General features: G+C 42.4%; 1 protein-coding gene across 1 annotated transcript; it reads right to left on the minus strand.

Moving 5' to 3' along the window:
• Positions 1–209: 209 nt before the first annotated feature.
• Positions 210–18,936, minus strand: EWSR1 (EWS RNA binding protein 1). The gene is given in 18 exon segments (XM_018570195.1): positions 210–787; positions 872–1,115; positions 2,241–2,338; positions 2,434–2,572; positions 2,696–2,818; positions 3,113–3,218; positions 3,844–3,852; positions 4,848–4,981; positions 5,560–5,592; positions 6,400–6,437; positions 9,181–9,358; positions 10,121–10,407; positions 11,293–11,460; positions 11,595–11,781; positions 12,284–12,410; positions 14,105–14,156; positions 14,285–14,321; positions 18,865–18,936. Coding segments are annotated over 18 exon segments (2,013 nt in total). The 5' UTR covers positions 18,878–18,936; the 3' UTR covers positions 210–747.
• Between the last annotated feature and the right edge of the window lie 445 nt (positions 18,937–19,381).

Below are 19,381 nucleotides of genomic sequence, written 5' to 3' on the forward strand. Positions count from 1 at the left end.
TCATTAATTTGGAACAATTTCATAGATCAGGAAAGTGAGAAGTCAAACCTAATCTGCATACCAGTTTTGCGTTCGGAAATTGCTAAAACACACGCACACGACAACCTTGTAACTGACTTTTCCAGGAGACCACCATGGCAGCCTTTCACATGACTAGTTTTTGAATGATCAAAGTACCACTAAAAACAGAAGTTCTAAATCTAGGGATTGTTTGCAGGTTTTTATTGTAATGTGGATGTCAACAAAAACTTGTACAAGTTAGAATATAAAACATTCATGACTTCTCTCCAGTCATCTTGCAGGAAACATTGAAACAAGATCACTGACCTTCTCAGACTCTTTAAAATGGAAATAAAGAGACCTGCAAAAAAGGCCCAATACAGTAGAACAAGCTGAGAAATAGAAACACAAAAGATCTTAAAGGGCAATCCCTTCAGCCATATTTTACCATAATGCTACATGCCGACAAAACCACTTCAGAAAAAATCTTGTTTACAAACTTACACACTGAAGAACCTGCAAAAAATGTTGATTCTTTAAAAAAAATCAAATAAAAACAAAAACATTGGTACTACCGTTAAACTCGTTTTAATATCTCCACAAATTGTGAATACTAAAGGTACAGACAAAGAATAGTCATAATGTAACATTGTAGGGACCCAATGCTAGCATTATAAATATGGAATTATAAATTTAAAACATTTCTGGCTTAAAAAATAAATCTTGAGTAAAGGAGGCTTTCAGCTTCTAGTAGGGTCTCTCCCTGCGCTCCTGACGATGATCACCCCTAGATGAAAAAACAACAACATTTTATTGGTTGAACTAAGGGAGGTGGTGGAGTGTTTAGGAGTATGCTGGAAAGATTGCTTACTTCTCCATTTTGCCAGGGCCACCACGTCTTCCACCACCACCTCTGCCGCCCATTGGCTCCAAGAGAGGTCCCGGGGGACCAGGTGGTCCACCTCTCCTTCCACCGCCAAATCCTCGGTCCATTCCCCGACCTCTGAAGCCTCCTCTATCTCCTCCTCTGCCACCTCTAAACATACCAGGGCCTCCGCGGTCCATCAAGCCTCTGCCTCCCCTCATACCAGGCCCGCCTCTACCTCTTTCGCCTCCTTGGGGGGAAAAAAAACCAAACACAAAAACATTTAGATTAAAGGATAGCATATGCAAGCTAAATTGCGAGTTAAATGTAGGCCATACACATTCAATAGGTTTTCCCCAACCTTAGTGGTGCTACTAGGCCACCTCCTTAGAGCTACACAAGAGATTAGTAGGGCAATTGCACAACTAAGAAATCACGAGTAGCAATATGCTCCTCTAAAGATGGAGCAAATGGCTCCGGAGTAGCTACACAAGTAGAATGTAGTAGCAAGCAATCTTTTATGACTGTACATGAAAGTACGATCATGGGAGATCAACTACAAGCTGTAATTTGTGCAGCTTACTTATTGAGAACCGTTTTTGTTCAACAAGCTTAGTGTTTAACCACTAGTGATATTAGCACAACTGAGCAAATAAAGTCTTCTTGGCTGTCAGTCAAATTAGGCAGAGGCCCTTGGGGTGGATAAAACTTCAGTGTAACGTAAAAAAGAAATAAAATAAAAATTCCACCCACATAGCTTAGCTCTATAGCAGATGCAGCACTTAAGCAGTTTCAAGTCTACATGTGTGTTAATGAACCATATGCCAAGGGTAAGAGAACAGATATCAATGCAATCATGGTATGCATCAAAAATGTAGGTTTACTATTGGAAAATCAAATTAGACTTGAAATCTGAATTCTTTGTTTAAGTATCACACAACTGTAAGAGGGCCTACAAAAGATAACTCAGGATTCTTATCAGCTAGACCCAGATTTTAGCGAGAGGAAACAGGAAACACTATCTTGAACAGAATAGATGTTAAGTGCTGTGCTTAAAGCAGACCCAAGAAAGCCTGGAAACCTCTGTTCAAAATTGGAATCAGAGCTCCCTCTAATGTCAGAGCTCTAGTGACGTGACAAAAGGATTTTTTGGAACAATTTGCAGCAAGCAGTGAAGTAGGTGTATAAAGTGATAGATCATGTGACCAATGATTGGCATTTGTTACTGGAATCTCTCTGCCAGCTATGTGACCAAATAAGCTTTCAAGCACCCGCCTAAAATTCACAAAGCATACTCTAAGATTCCATGTTATTTCAGAAGTCAGCATTCAGGTTTACTTTAAGAAAGTTTTTCAGTAGAGTAAGAGACCTTTACCTGGGGGTGGGAATGGAGGAGGAATGAATCCTTCAGGTTTTGGAGCCTTGCACTGATTACACTCTGTTCGCCAGGCAAAGTTTTGATTACCACATCCCCTAAAAATACAGAAATATGCCAATTAACACATGCAAGACAAAATAAACTCCTCTAGACCAGTGACCAACTATTAGAGCTGATCTACAATACATACGGGTTTGGACACTGCCAGTCTCCAGCTCTGTGTTGTACATTAGGCCCACTGACAGGGCTGCCACGTGGTCCTCCGCGTGGCCCTCTTGGCATAAATCCACCACGATCCCCTCCTCTGCCAACCATTCGTGGCATTGGGCCTGCATTTTGAAGAATGTGTTAAAAAGTGCTTAGTCGCTGCTGAATTGCAAGTCAGACAATGTAAGCAAGAATGTACTCTTTAGACAAACTGAAAACCTTAGCTTACTAAGAACATTTCCTACCTCCTCTAAGGAGTGGTGGCTGTCCTCCTCGACCCTCACGTGGCAATAAGCCACCTCTCATGCTTGCTGGAGCCTTCTTACGAGCCATAGATACCTTCATTTTAGTTCCTTGAAATTCTTTTCCTGTACAAAACATCAAGCAGATATTGCTGACAATACTTGAAACTCAAGGATTTTACGTTAAAGCAATTCCAAGCTGACTTGCTTTCCAGCAAAAATTTAGATTGGTGTGACACCTACATGCTGCCCTGGGATGAAAGAGCTAGAACTATAGAGCTAGAATAAGGCCTCCTCCCCAAAGACAGCATAGTGTAGATATTTTTAACAGATTACAAACCATTTTCCAACAGAAAATTTAGTGAAACGTTTTAAGCATCTAACTTAGTAAAGGCAATAAGATAGTATAAGTCTACCAACCATCACATAGTTCCACGGCTGTTTTAGCTGAAGGTGCTTCTTCAAATGAAACCGTTCCATCACCCTTTGGCTTTCCCGTTTCCTTGTCTGTAAAAATGTTAATTAGCTGCAGAAGATTTAAAAAGGAAGAGCAGCAAAGGGAAACCATGGATTACAGTAAGGCACACATTACACAATTGGTTTATGTTTAATGTCACTTAACATGGCTGCAAAAAACATTTGGATACAGGTAATTTCTGTTGACAGTTTTATCATTTTAAGAAAAAAAAATGTTGGGGTAAAGTATGCGTTCACAACTTTTTGGATGTTTAATTCGGCTTATGTCAAGTTAATTTGTGCAAACTTTCACACTACATACAAGTTATACCGCATCGATGCTCTGCGGGAGGGGGGAAAAAAAAAATCCTTTGTTAAACAGAAAAGACCACTCCCTCCAGATTTAGCATCACTGTTACAAAGGACTTGCTATGAGTATGTTGCCCCGTCAACTGCCCCTGTACAAACCAATGAGTCTAAGTGGCTAATAGGGACCGTCTCAGTTGCAAGGCTTAGCTATGAAAGTCAGGGAATAAAGAGGCAGTGAAAACGTAAAATTAACCCCATAGTACATCACCGGCACCGGGCCCGTTTAAACAGACTCCATTTACAATTGTAAAGTACGCTGTCGGTTTTACAATAGAAGCGATCTGGCAACTCAGCTGTCGCCAGAGCGCTTCTCCGGGCCAGCAAACGGGCTGCCCCTCACGTCCAACACCCACGCGTTTTGCGGGCTCCACTATGGGCCCGGCTTCTCTGGTGTCGAGGGGAAGTTGGGGAGGAGATCGGCGAACCTCCATTCACCGATCCCTCCCCGTACTATGGGACCAATACAGATTACATCACTTCCGGTCCCATAGCTGTCAGTTCTGGGCTCCTGAAGCCCAACAATAAGCGATTGAAGTGCGATCTGCACTTCAATAGCTAATCTCAAGTGTAAAGGAAAACTAGGGGGTCTTCTGGACCCCAAGTATCACCTTTAAAAAAAAAAAAAAGAGTACCTGTCACCACCAAACTGCTATCCCATGGGGGCTTGTAAGCCTCCCTATGTGACATCAAGTAAAAAAATAAAAAACGTTTTGTAAATTGTAAAAACAAAAAATGTTTTAAAGTCCACCGTGAGCACGCAGGTCTTCACGTAAGCATGCATCAGTGTGCCTACACGCTGGAGGGCAATAATTCTACGGCCAATATTTACATGCATCTCTTAACGGATGACCTGTAGGGGGCTTTTAAAGTGTCGCCTATGGACTTTTTGGGGGTACTGAATTTTGCGGTTTCAAATGCACACAATTTTTAACCTGGGCATGTTGGGTATCTATTTACTCGTAATCTCATCTTTTAAAAAAATTATTAGATTGTGTTTTGGGGCATTTTTCTCTAAATTTCAAGGTTTGATTATATGTTGCGCTAATATCGTACAACATAAAAATTTGCAACTGCTGCCATTTTATTCTATATGGACTTGGCTTTCAGGAAATACATAATGTTTGGGGGTTTGAAGTAATTTTTAGGCCTAAAATGTGGATTATAACATGGGTACAAAAATTGGAAAAAAAAAAGGCCTTGGTCACTAAGGGGTTAAACAGAAGGGCAAATTAGGTTTTCTGGCTAATAAAGGCAATATCTGGCCCATAAGGCTGCCTACTTAACATTTTTGCATATTGGGAAACTGTTTACACATCAACATCCAGTATGCTTTAATGTCACTCACCTTGACCTCCCCACAGTTTTTAAAAAACTCCACCAACTCTTCGACTGTCACATTTTCATTTAGACCCTGCATGTAGATAGTGTTGTTCTCGGGTTCCTCTTCTGGTTCCATAGGGGGTGCTAAATGGCCAAAAATGGTACATCAATCATTTGTATTTAAAAAACAAACAAAACCCTCACAGTCTTAAGGCAGGGCTGGACAAATTCAAGGAGCTCTGTAGCCAATGCTCCTTAAAATTTACAGCTGTTGCCTAACCTTTGAGGCTCTCCCTAGTTGTCAATGGAACCTAAATGGAGTCCTAAAAAAAAAAAAAAAAAATTCTGTTGGCTCCTGAATTCAATCGTTTGCCAACCCTGGTCTAAGGGCTTATGTATATGGGCATCTGCTCACATGTGAACTGCTTTTATCCACATGCAAAAAAACATGGAAGAAATTGATTTAGTTTTTAAGTACTTCTGAAGAACTCAAAAGGCAAGCTAAAATGCACAAAGTGTTTTCTAGTCTACACAAGACCTTAAGGCCAGACAAGCCAGTCTTGCAATGCCTACTGGGATTCACCACAGCTGGAGGGCTGAAGTTCGGCTACCTTTGATTTAGAGACTGAAGTAGAAACTTCACGTTTATGAAGATCATATCACTATCAAGCATCACCTGATTTTTCAGGATATACAATCTGTATTTTAGCAAAAATACATACCGAAGTCAGGTTCAGGGCCGTCATCCAGAAGTCCTGATAGATGAAAAAGTACAAAAAGAAAAGTTAGTAAAAAGAAAATATTCCCTGTGCAACACAAACATCAAAAATCTACAAAATACCATGAAAAATGGGGGTTCAAAGGCACACAGAACAGGGGCATGAAATAACCATCTTTGGTAGATTGTGTGCTTCATAAATTCTTGAGTCATGGGAAATAAATAACTCTAAATTACATATACTGCACATTTACTGCTATTATACAGGATGTATTGTAGCAGTAAAAAGGCCAGATTCTTCTGGAGGGGCAGGGGCACTTATAACCAACTGTAAACCTTTGTGTGCCCAAGTGTATGCAAGCATTTGCACAAAATGGTAGCAGTAAAAGGCCAGATTCTTCTGAAGGGGCAGGGACACTTATAACCAACCAATTGTAAACCTTTGTGTGCCCAAGTGTATGTAAGCATTTGCACAAAATGGTAGCAGTAAAAGGCCAGATTCTTCTGAAGGGGCAGGGACACTTATAACCAACCAATTGTAAACCTGTGTGCCCAAGTGTATGTAAGCATTTGCACAAAATGGTGTGCAATAAAAAAAACCACTTCCCCAAATTACACACATCTGGATTTGTTTGGGATTTTTTTTTCCTTCATGTTATGTAACCAAATAACCATTTATACCCTTAAGTAATGCCAGCCAGACCCTTAAACGTTTGCACACAGTAAATTTTACACCATGTTTTGGTGTGATCAAGTAAAAATAAAAAAGCTAAAAAATTATAAAAAAAGGGAAAGGGATACTGTTCAGTGTTACACTACCCATTTGTAATACTCAAAAACTTACCACCAGGCTTACTGAAGCCAGCTCGATCTCCACCGCTGCTGGGAGAATAAAGGTGAAGAAATGAAGGCCTTTTCCCTTTAAAGAGCCATAAAGCATTCTGGGCCTCGAAGGGGGTTCAAGGGTACAGAGCCGGCAGTGGCTTAACATGTCCATACAATGCATCTGTCTCAGCGTGGCACTAATCTTCAAGTATGTTTGTGTTTAATTCAAGATTCAGCCTGAACATTTACAATATCCAAAACAGACCTTTTAGCTAAGTGGGCTCAAAACCTAGGTGTCTGTATTAAGCGTGCAATGCTCATTTCATGATTTACAGATTCTACTGCTGCAAGACATATACCCCACAAACTAAAGCACTCAAATACAGCTGTGTTGAGACCCAAATCTGCAGGACCACTATACACTCATTCAGAAGGGCACATAAGTACATCAGATGCTTCTTAATCTTCCCAGCATTAAAGCATGTCCAACCACCTCCATCACAGATAAGCAGAGCTACCATACTCCTGCAATGAAGTCCAAGGAGCCACAATGCACGGAAGTGAGTTTTCACCTGCCCCAATGGTTTTATTTACCAACTTGCAGATACGACAATTTTGCAAATAGATGAACGAGGTTGCCAAACATGTTAATGCATGTGAAATTGTTAGGCAATAAGCCGTGACCTTTTAGAATGCTTATTCATCCATCGGACTGAGCTTTTTTACAACCAGAGTTTAGAAAGTAATTTCTATACAAGTTTTTTTTTTTTTTATGAAAGGGGTTTAACCTTTACTAAGCCTGTCCAGCTATCAATTTAAGAAGTGCAGATGTTGACTTACTGAAGGTGCATGACCCAGATTCTCATCCTCCCTCTTGCATCACTGCTTAGCTTTTAACAGAACCACAAAAAGCATGTGCAAATGAAATGTCCCAACACTTACTAGGCACATGCTGTGGTTACTGAAAACCCAAGGAGTGAACAATGGTTAAGCATGCCAACCCTGGATACTGCACACATTCAGAAAGTCACTGATGGCTTCCATATTTCTTACCCGACAGGTAAGAATTTAATATCGAGCAGGTTCAGGTTAACAAATTATAGGAAAAAATTGGGGCAAACTATACCCCACTGTAGAAGCATTGCACCTTTAATACCCATATCTGCATCGTTAATTACATTGTAGTAGCATTCAGCTTTTAACACCATACAAAAAAAAAAGGAAAAAAATTACAAAAATTGGAAACTAGACAAAACTACAGCGTACTCTTTATCCTTTTTGGTCACATTTTAGTCTAGAATTTACAATTTACAAAAACACTTTTATATTTAGGCCTGATAAATTAGCAAATTCTCCTCTCCATTTAGACACCGAGTCCCACTTTTCATTATGCTGCCGGCTGAGTGAGTAATTTATAGAACTGAAGTGTATACAACGCTCTCACTTTGTAACCTGTGGCATATAAATTTGACAAAGCATGTTAAAATAAGGGATTTTCATGTACAACCAATAACAAAACACATCCAGAAAATTAAGAAAAAAAGCATTCATGTGGTATTCACTTGAGTCAGATACATTACCTACCTTGTAACATCTCTGAAAAACCTGCCCACATCAGAAAAAAAAAACAATACAAAAAACGATGCCGTTGAAGGGACGTAATGCTTGCAACTGGTTGGCTGCATTATAAAATTCAACCATATATTTACATACTAAACCTAAGCCTGCTAGTGCTTTATGTTGTCACAGCTAACAGATCTCAGGCTTATCTACACGTTTTGATTTGCAGGAAAAAAAAAGGCAAAGAAAGCATAACACTATGCAGGAAGGCTTTTCAGAGGTTTTTAGCTACAAAACAGGCACGTTTAATATAAAACCATAAATGCATTAGAGATTTTCAGGAACACAGCGGAGGCACTGAATGACTTTAAATGGCTCCACAAATTAATTCATTGACACAAAAGCTGCACAGACAATGTAGTACAAAGTGGCCATCGTTTAAAGCAGACCATGAACTGATCAAAAAGGCCAATAGGGCTGCAGAGCTCTGTGCAGCTTTACATGAAAAACATGTATACTTACAGAAACCCACTTTCTACTATTACTGCAGTGTAAGGGGGTGAGAGACAATCATTTCAAAGCCTCCCAAACAAATGACATGTAAACCCAGATACCCCTAATAGTGCTGCTCTGAAAGGTAAAAAAACACAGCCATTAATAAGCAATAACCACCATAAATCCATTATTGACCCTTCCTTATGCGACTGTTCAGAACAGCACACTGGGGCCCAAGTACACACACGTTTCCAAAATGTAGTTCAAGGATCAGAATGGGACGTTTAACAGGAAGCCAGGAGTGTTTAAATAAAATCAGAGTAAAGCTTGTGATGAAACGAGGCTGGTGTTCCTGACTGCTTAACACTTATTGGTTAGAATATATATCCAAGCTTAATAAACCAAGGTAAAAAAAAAAAATATTTTATTAAAGCAGTCTGGTGTCTTATCCTGCTGCATGTCCAAAAATGGTGCGAGTAACCTGCAATGCCAGGCAAGTATCCAGTGACCAATTTGCTTTTGAATAGACTGAGCAGATCAGTTTTGTTTGGGAAGTTGCCTTCTATCAAAAAGGAAGTAACTTCAAGACCCAAAGACATAAAATGTGACTACCATTTAAGTTTCTGGCTTTGCAAGGCCACTCAAAATAAAATGACATCTGTGCTGTGCTCAGATGCATTCTTCAATCAGACTCCATCTAGATGGAAAGAAAAGGTTAATTCTTAAATAGTAGCTTTGTTCTTACCCAATGCCTCCACGGCCTCCCCTACTGCCACGGTTCAGGCCACCTCTGTCATACATGCCCCGGCCCCTACCGCGGGAATCCGAGCCTCCAGAGTTGCGGCCTTCAGAACCAGAATAACCTTGATGAGATTCCTGCCCATATGATCCTTTGTTACTTGAGTGGTCTTGACGATAACTACCTAAGCAGCCAAAGAGAGGGAGAGTGAAAAACTTTTTACTCTGTTTGTGGCGATACAAATTCGTTACTTAAAACAATTATAAAATGTTGTCACATTGCAGCGGAAATTATTAAAGTGATAAATGCCCTGTAGTATTCTGGTAGCAGAGCCCAAGCCATTACCCATTTATTAACATAATATTAAAGACAACCACTGTCGGTATTTAAGGCAGCAAAATCTTTATAATCTGTTTTTGGCATAATCTAATTTAATCTATTAGGTACCCACATACATGGATGCACTATTAACCTCTTGCCGTCCACCCGTAGTAAAAAAACGGACGGACGGCACTGCAGCATCTGCGGGTTGCCGTCTCCAGACGGCAATTTTTTTTCTGCTCGCGCGCCCCCTAGCGGAAAGACCCGCTAAATGCACACACCCGTTACCGGGTGTTTCACATATAGGCGATCGGCTTTATCAAAAAAAATTAAATAGAGCCCTCAGTGCAATAGGAGACCCCCAACCAGCATCTCTAATACTGTTACCTGTAACCATATACAAAAAGGACACAGCATTGCCACAGAGGCTTCCAAGCACTTGCATACAGTGGCATTTTAGAATGCCTGCATTGCACTTCCTCTCTCAACAGGTTAACTTTAAAACCAGGATGCAATATTTTTTAATGGTTGCTATTCCATCATGGATTCCTATTACTGATGCATCTTCATTTACACTAGCTAATAAAAGATTGCCCAAGTAAATAAAAAAAAAACAATTACTCACTTTGCTGGCCATAGCCACTGCTCTGTTGCCCATACTGGCTGGGTGGCTGGCTGCCATAAGATGATGAAGGTGGCGGATAGCTCGTAGGAGGTGGCTGTTGAGGCTGCTGCTGTTGCTGATAACTGCTCTGTTGGCCATAACCACCTTGTTGCCCATAACTGCTTGGCTGGCCATAGCTGCTCTGCTGCGAGTAGGAACTCGGTTGGCCATAGCTGCTCTGCTGAGTGTAAGAGCTTGGCTGGGAATAAGAACTCTGCTCATAACTAGATGGCTGAGATGTGGAATAGCTGAGAAGAGGGAAAAAAAAAAAAAAAAAAAGTTGAATAAAATGCTCACATTATTACACACTTTCCTCAAAGTCACCAGCAGTCTTAAAGACAGACATTTCCTTGCATGCAAAGCAAATCTGTACTTTGCCCACACAGGCACTCTAAAAACAGAGCTAGACAACTCATGCTTTAGGGCCTGTTCACACTGCTGTGGTTTGTTTTTGCATGAACCTTTTTCTTTCTACACAGCACTGTAATGCAGCACATGTGAGGAAAAAAAAACACAACAGTAACGCAGCTGTGAACGTGCCCTTAAAACTGAGAAAAGACCGCTGTGAATGATGGAGTAGCAGCATTCTTTTGCTGGGATGCATTTTTCGTCATATTGTCTAGAGAATGGCTCTCCCTGTTGCTACATGCTGCCCCTGATATCAATAAAGTAATTCAGTAATCAGGGTTGGATAGGGTAAACATGCCAACCTCTTGATAGGCCCCTGGGAGATGGAACACATGTGGAAGTACTCTGCTGCTTTTATTCAGAATGTATATGCTGAAAAGGTTTTTGTTTTTTTACATTACGTTGACTTGGGCCAATTACTCCCTGTCCAAACTTTCAAGTATAGGCATGCTTTAAAGCCATGTTCCAACAGCATATACTCCCCTTTCCTTCACGCCACCTCTGCTGTGATCAGGTACTGGAACCAATGAAAATATCAATTGGCTGTTGTATACAGAGGAGTACATGACCGCTGGTGCTTGGTGACTGGTCTAATGCTGTCTGAGGGCAGGAAGACTAGAGCTTACAACAGTCTGTCTTGCTCCCGATAGCCAAGCATTAGCAGGAGAGTAAATGAAAGGAGTGCATAGGCTGGAAAATTTCCAGAAAGCAATATACATATGTACCTAGTTGGTGGGTAAGATGGTGGAGCAGTCACTTGTTGCATGGGGTAGCTGGCTGGGACCTGGGGATAGCTGTAGCTGCTCTGACTGTAGGCCACATTGGGCTGTGCATACGTGGCCGTACTTGGGGGAGGCTGGCTTGTATCTGCCGGCTTGCTTCCATCTTGGGGTCTTCATAGTAAAAAAAAAAAAAAAAGTTGAGGCAAATAAACCATCAGTATTGCTTGCAGGAGGAGCACACTTTCTTATACCAAAGTGTTCTAGCAAAGACAGGTGTAAACATGCCAACTTTGTTCAATCATTACCTTGCTGGAGCAGTGGTTGCAGGTTGCTGTCCATATGAAGGGTATGCTGGCTGGGCACCATAAGCAGAGGGTGCAGCATATGAAGCCTGGGTTGTGGCGGTAGTTGCAGCACTGGTAAGGTTAGACTGACATTTAAACACTTTACCTACCTATGAAAATGCTGGTGGCAGCCCAGGCATAACCACACACATACAAATGCAAACACGCACAACAAATGCCCAGGCATGTGAAAGTACCAGCTTTGGTACACAAAGTACTGCCCAATAATTCTAGGGCTAGGATTCAATCACTGACCACTGCTGTACACTCGAACTGCATGCCTGCTTTTTCCAGGCGATTACAGTCAGACACAGCAAAGGGGTCAGCAAGTAAAACTACTTCCTGCTAGTTATCACTAATTTCACCGGACAAAGCTGCTTTACCACACATTCACCTCCCCGAACCTTGCTTTCAAGGGGTAGAGAGATACTTTATTGAGTGCCGTTTGCAGCTACCTGTAAAGGAAATCAGCTTAAGCCTTCTGATAATGCCCAGATCCTGAAGGAAAAGAGCACTCCAATCATTAAAGGGTTAAACTGTACATTGTCCTAATATACGAGGATTAGAGCCACAGATAAATTGCCATTAAAATGACTTTATCCAGTCAGGTGTTAGACAAGCACACATTCATGTACATCAGAAAATCTTACCAGCAGGTGGCTGTCCATAAGCCGCAGCATAAGCTGACTGACCATAAGTGGCAGTGGTTTGTGCCTGTGTGTAACTGGCATCAGTAGGCTGCCCGTAAGTGCCATAACTCTGTTGCCCATAGCTTGCCTGAAAAGAGCAAACATGTAAAGGAATGAAATAAGAACCAGTCTGCAGATCTAAAAGGACAATACTAGAGCTACATGAGTAGTCTCAGCAAATAAAACCCTCACAAAAGGGACACATACCATTTTTTCGGCTTAGTGTGGGAAGGGTTAAAACAGCTCATGATTTGGTTACTTTCTTTTCCCTCGCCTGTCTCAGTTTAGGTGGTCAATAGGACAAAATCTCAGCAGAGGAGATTCAGAGGACTGTAAAAGAGGTTACATTCCCACGGTCCAAAACGGTTTTGGCTGGACATGGCCTAATTCACTTGCAGCATAAAATGTGCATTGCAGCTACCTTGTAGTGCATCCATAGACTGGTTAAGTCTTAAACCAGCCCCTGTGGATTCTCCTTGGAACCTAGGCTCAGGATGTACATGGGACCTTGATTTGTACCCTTTCAATTGGAGAACATCAGGGCCCCTACTGTTGCCTGGCATTTAACATTTGAAAGATGAGCATGGCTTCCTTTCAACTTGGGCAGAAAGAGGACCCTTGTGCAATATGGACTTTGCAACATAGGGGCTCAGCAAGGAACAATTGTGCAAGCAGCCCTGTTAACTGCCCTTCAGTGCTATTACACAAACCTTTTAGCACTGGATAGCTCACATTTCTGCTCATCCATGGGACTGGCTCTGGGCAGGCATTTTTTTCTTTCTACATTTAGCTCAGGCTAGCAGGGAAGCCTGCGTTCATTTTGTACAAGTGATGTCGCCAGTCGGCCAGATCATTTGTAGCTGCGTGCTTGTCCGTTCCCCCCTATCTCAGATTATGATCAACAAATATGATCTGTGTAGACACAAATTACAAAAAAATTAAAAACTATATCCCTCCCACCCGTATCCATTCATGTTTCTGTTTGGACTTTAAAACCTGGCCATTGAAAAATGTATGTATGAAAAACATGGGATGTGACTGATTCAACTTCCTCTCATCAAATACTTTTGACATTTGAGATATGTACATTGTAACTTCCTTGCAATGATGGAGTATTGCATTTGGAGGAGCAGGATGCACATGTATATTGAAGAACCATGAGGAAAAAATATGACAAAATTAATGCTGCTGGATTTCTTTGAGAAAGAAAGGTTCAAATTTATAAATATATATAGTGCTATATCACTTGATTAGGATTTTATATAGATATTTTATTATGGAATAGCTTTATAGAGTCCCATAGGGTTTGTTTGAGAGTTGGGGGGGGGAGGGGGGGGGGGGGGTGTCTTCACATGTGTGAATCAACTAGTTCTTTATAAACTATGCACTAACAGCAAGGTTGGTACCTTATCAATTCAACATGGAGGATGAATCAAATATACACGTATCCATTTTATACACTAAAAATCAAATCATGGATGGAAACAAGCATTTACAAAATATGGAGGGCATATCATATACTTCAATGGAAACTGAAAGGGGGGGGGGGGTTAGACAATCTGGAGCAGTTGTCCATAACCAAAATTAGTTCAATTGAGCTTTAAGAATAAGACAGAAGCCGATTGGTTGCCCCATGGGCAACTGCTTCAAATTCTGTCTGCTCCAGTTTTGCCTATTCCCCTCACTGTGTACTTGCCGAAAATATGCACATTTTCCAATAAAGTCCCACTGTATGCACAAGTCCCTCACTGCTATTTATTTTTATATAAAGAGGGTCAATACCTGAGCAGTTTGTGTGTATCCTTGAGCTGGCTGGGCAGAGTAAGTACCATAGCTGAAATACAAGAAACAAGTGAGCATTAAGTGTATAGGAAGGAATAACAGCAAATACAAAAGATTACCTTGCCTGCCCATATGCCCTTTAACAAAAACCACAACCGACAGAACAGAGCGCACACTTACCTCTGCTGTGCACCAGCCTGGCTATAGGTGCTATAATCTACAAGAGAAAAAGAAACATGTTGAAATGTGTTTTGCTAACAAAACAAAAAAATATATAAATTACAAACATAAGCAGGTGATTATGCATGTAGCATTGCTCCTGGCAGAATGTGGATCATTTACCAAGACATGAGTATTTATACCAATGTTTTCCCCCTGTAAAATTCAAATTTAATCTCTAGACTGATGTCAGACAGGCGATTCTGTACTAGACTAATCTCAGCAGAAATCGCTACGGTCAGCAATTAGCAACTTTTAACTAGCAATTTAATCACTAAAAATCAATTGACTGTTGCTACAAGCTAAACTAGTGCTAGAACATTGAGTTGATGTGCTCTTCTACAAATTGCTGCCCTTCAGCAATTTGTAGCAAAGCACAGAGGTGAATAAAAAGTCATTCTATAGATTAAAAAACTATAAAAAAAAGGATTACTGCAAAAAACACCTAACACTAGGAATTACAAGATCACTTACTTCATGAAAAAATATATTTCTGTATCAGGACAAGTAGATTGTCAGGAGGGAGAAGTAGATATGGGCCCCCCTTTAGTCCCTGGAAAGTATTTTTTGTTTTAAAGGAGAATTATGAGGCAAGTGATTTTCACTGAGCCTCATAATCTGAGCCGACCTCGGACAATGAAACTGTCACAGGCCATATCAGTATATCGGGAAGTGAGCGAACACATACCGCCGTTCGCTCACTTCTCAATCCTGTCACTGCAGAAAGCCATGACAGGGGAGGGACTGGATTCTCCCCGCCCCAATCCTCCAGCACTGACTGGCGGAACGGACAGGGGAGGATACAGCTGCCTCTAGATAGGCAGAGCCAGCTGTCACTCATGCAGCTGGGCGAATCCAGACAATTATCAGGATTTGTTTCAGCTGCGGCGTGTCACTACACCGCGATACTGAGCTTTGGGTAACGGGAGGACGCTAGTTTGTGTCCTCCTGTTACCCTTCAGAGAACTATAGGGGAAAAGCCCTAACCCCATAGTTCTCCTTTAAAATTTCCACACCCCTGTAAATGCTATGGAATAGCAAAGGATACTAACCCCTTCGTGACTGACGACGTACAGTGTACGTCGCCAGCATCGGGGCTGTTTAAACAAAACGTGTTTAAAGTGACACTTAACTCGAGTCAAATCTTTAAAATGGATTCAAGTACCTTAACTGTCAACAAAAATGTATCTCATTTGTGTATATTCCAAATACCATTCGCACTCCTACGGAATTAGAGCATAAAAGAATCTGTGGTGCTCAAGGTGACCACACGGATGGCGCCGTGCAAACACTAGCAGTAATCACAAGGATTTCACCGGCACACACTTGGAAATTCAAATATCAATATTTTTCATTGATATATTTATTCAGTGAAGAATGTCACATAGTGCTAACGTTTCGGGTCCTCACAGGGATCCTTCATCGTCACTGTTGCTCTGATGAAGGATCCCTGTGAGGACCCAAAACGTTAGCGCCATTTGCCATTCTTCACTGAATAAATACATCAATGAAATATTCATATTTCAATTTCCAAGTATGTGCCAGTTAAATCCTTGCATTTACTCTTATTTGGGTATCACTCAGCTACAGATCCTCAAATCATCTCTGAATTGGTGCAGACACTGTGCTTCCTCCTGGAGGGTGGCTACTTTTGTTCCCCATGGTCCCTGTGTGTGTTGTAAAGTAACCGCTCCAAGCTCACTCCCCTGACTACAAACTCAGTACAAATCAATAAACTAAATATTAAATTGTAGTCCATCACAGGAGTGAGCATGGAGCAGTGTCTACTTTACAACACACACAGGGACGATGGGGAACAAGAGTAGCCACCCTCCAGAAGGAAGGACAGTGTCACCACCAAATCAGAGATGATTTGAGGAGCTGCAGCCGAGTGATACACAAATAACCATTAACAAAAATGTATCTTAAACTGTATCAGTTTCTATCTTCAGTTTGTTCAGTTAAAGTGACAGTCAAAGCTTTAAAGCTTTTTTTTGCCAATGTTAAAGCACTTACCTTAAATGATGTCTCTTAATCCGATCTTCCTTTCCCGTCCTTTTCAGCCTTCTCTCCAGCGCTGCTGCGGGTCTCCGATCCAGCACCGACTCCTCTGTCCTTGCTGGCACTTCCTGTCCCACGGTGTCTGTATGCGGGTGCACGCGTCCATGTACTTACCTTGTGTCTCCTTGCCAAAAATCTGAACTGCGCCCGCCCCAAGATGCTCTGCGGCCGCCTGAGAATGTTCACATTTTCGGATGGGAGCGCGCGGGGAAGACAGGTAAGTTTAAACCGCGTTTAAAAAAAAACACACTTTTGCATATATCTACTGCTTGCTAGCAGTAGATATATGCAAAAAACCCAGAGGGTTTAATAACCCTTTAAGATCTGAAAAAGATAGAAGCCGATTGGTTGCCATGCACAGCTGTTAGATATTTTTTTTCTGCTCCAGTTTCGAGAAACTCCCCCCCCCCATTGTTTCAAACATATATATGGAGCAGATGCTTTGCTTTTCGCAATTTTGCAGTACAAATATGTACAGCCATAAATGTTTTTTCAGTTTAATAGTAAATGGATTTTTCTGCTCTTCAGCTCCATTAGCCAGCAGTCACACCCACGCATGCCGTGAAAAGGGCATCACGTTTGCGCATGCCCCCACTGAATTTGAGGCCTGAACACATGACAAATGCAGCAAAACCACTCAGGTAGAAGATTTCGCCACACGTTCTGCAAAAACTCGCATCTTCCTGGCTGTGTTTGGGGTGCCATTAGAAATTAATGGCAAAGTAAGTTCGTTTTGCTTTGTTTGTCAACTTGCACCAAAGCACATGTTTTTACGCACAATCATAGAACGCACAGATGTGAATGTGGGCTTGGAGAGATCTCCCCTTCTGCTTACTATCCTGATAAATAGTTTCACTTGAACTTTGGGCAAATACAATCTCAAACACCCCCCACCGCAAGGGTGAATTGCTCTTTGCCAGGGAAGCAAATCTATAACAAACCACAACCTCCATTGGCTCATAAACCGGTCCCCTTCATCCCATCTCCTCCTCCACTCCAGCAATGGAATATCCCTCTGCATTCTCACATTCTATACACTGTATAATATGTGATGACTCACAGGACCTTCGATCGCTGGAGCAGAGCAGCAGGGACTGGAAAATACTTACACACCCAGCAAATCCAGCGTTCTGTTGTGATCACCATGTTCCTTTCTGATATCAGGAAACAGCCATCTTCCTGATGACATGATCCAGATTAGGGATGCACCGATACCGTTTTTTTGGTATCTAGTGCAGATTTTTTCCCCCAGTATTCGCCGATACCAGAAGTCCCATTAAGGAAACCGGGCGGTTTGTAATGACTTGCAGAACGTGTGGTCTCCATGCTCCCTCGTCACCAGGTGAGGAGGAAGAATGGAGCTGGCTTTCTGATTGGTCACCAAGTGAATACTCAGTATCAGCACATCCCTTCTAAGCCAACGCCTCCTGGGATATGCAACAGATATCCCAAGGGGCTGCAGGAGCAAGACTACACGTTACTCTCACTTAAGTGTGAATGGGAGGCAGGGGGCACTCTAAACAGGAAGCTTAGGACAAGAAAGATGAGAATGAATCTAGAAGTCAGATTTTTTTTTAGATTGTGGGGGGAAAACTGGCTGAAAGTGTAATTTGGCTGAGAGGGTCCATTTTGAGAAGTGATCCTGCTGCTGCTCTGTGTAGGGACTCCCTCCTTCCCAGAGAGCACACTGGACTACTCCATGATCCAACAGACCACCAAGCAAGACAACCTAAGCATTGATTCAAGGCCAGTGAATAACTGGAGCAGCCCATATCCCTGCCTTTTCCCACAGCCACTTCCCTGTAAACACGCAGGTCATGAGGCATTTACTCCATGTGTTTTTACACACAATGCAGTAATTACACGGCACAAGCTGCCTATAAAGAGGTACATCTAAATAGCTCCGCGGTAGTCAAACGCCCAACTAAAAGCAGAGTGGACAGATTGAGGATCCCCCAAGCCTGCTCGGGCCTACCCAGGGTCAACTTGGAGCACTGAACATATGAAAACATTTTAGGCGCCACCAAGCCCACCGTGTAAATATTCAGCATTTTAAAGTCTGACCAGCACACAGAACTGCATACACTAAACACCGGGAGATTAAAAGGATTCGCACACCAACCCTGAAACCCTGCTGGCGCCGGCGGGAATGGCAATGGAAACGCTGCCGATAGATTGCTTGCTGGGTTATCCATGGGCACCGTGCCTACAATAGGTCGATGTGCAGACCGTGCGTCAATGTGAGTCTGATCCCGGGCCTGGAGCTCGTGTACCCGCGCGGAACGCGCCGACCTGTCCGGCTGAGGCCTAGGGCGCGGAAACTAAGCCCGAGCAGGCAGCGTTCCACGAACCACAAAAACAAGGCCGCTGCGGCCGTGTGGTTGTGGAAGAAACCAGCCAGGTCACGTTAAACTAAACGCCGAGCACACAGCCTGGTTACGCAGATAGGTTTCATCACACGAGTCCGCTCCGTTACTCACCGGTGGAAGCCATTTTGTGCGCCCTCGCTGTTCCAACGTCCGTGTAAGGAGAGGGTGAAGCGCCTGCGCAGTACTGACCTCTCGGACTGTACCACTATGAGTCTAGGAGAGGGAAGATCCGGGGACCTGCCTTTGCGTCAAAAGAGAAACCTGGGGGCACCTTTTGTGTGCTGCTCTGTAAGGATGGTGTACGGGCTTTTGTGAGAGCCGCACGAAGCTGCAAAAAGGTATTTCACGCGGGTGGCGAATCCCCCCCCCCTTGTTTTGGTTGTAGTGGTGTGATCCGTTGGAGGGTACAGTTGCAGGGAGCAGCAGTGAGGGGTAAAGGAAAATGGCCTGGGCCTGGTTCATATAGTACTATTGTGTGACCTTTTCTTACATGAGTCCTTTGTTTGCTTTCTGTGGTAACCTAGTGTGTCCTGCCTTTATCAGTCAGACGGCCATATGTATCTGGTTTCCTATGTCAGGCAATAAAGTAATACAGTTTATTCCATGCATTCACTCCCAGCTCCAATGT

The sequence above is a fragment of the Nanorana parkeri genome, unplaced genomic scaffold (genome assembly GCF_000935625.1).
Source record: "Nanorana parkeri isolate BGI_ZX_2015 unplaced genomic scaffold, ASM93562v1 scaffold1476, whole genome shotgun sequence".
NCBI classification, from domain to species: Eukaryota; Metazoa; Chordata; class Amphibia; order Anura; family Dicroglossidae; genus Nanorana; species Nanorana parkeri.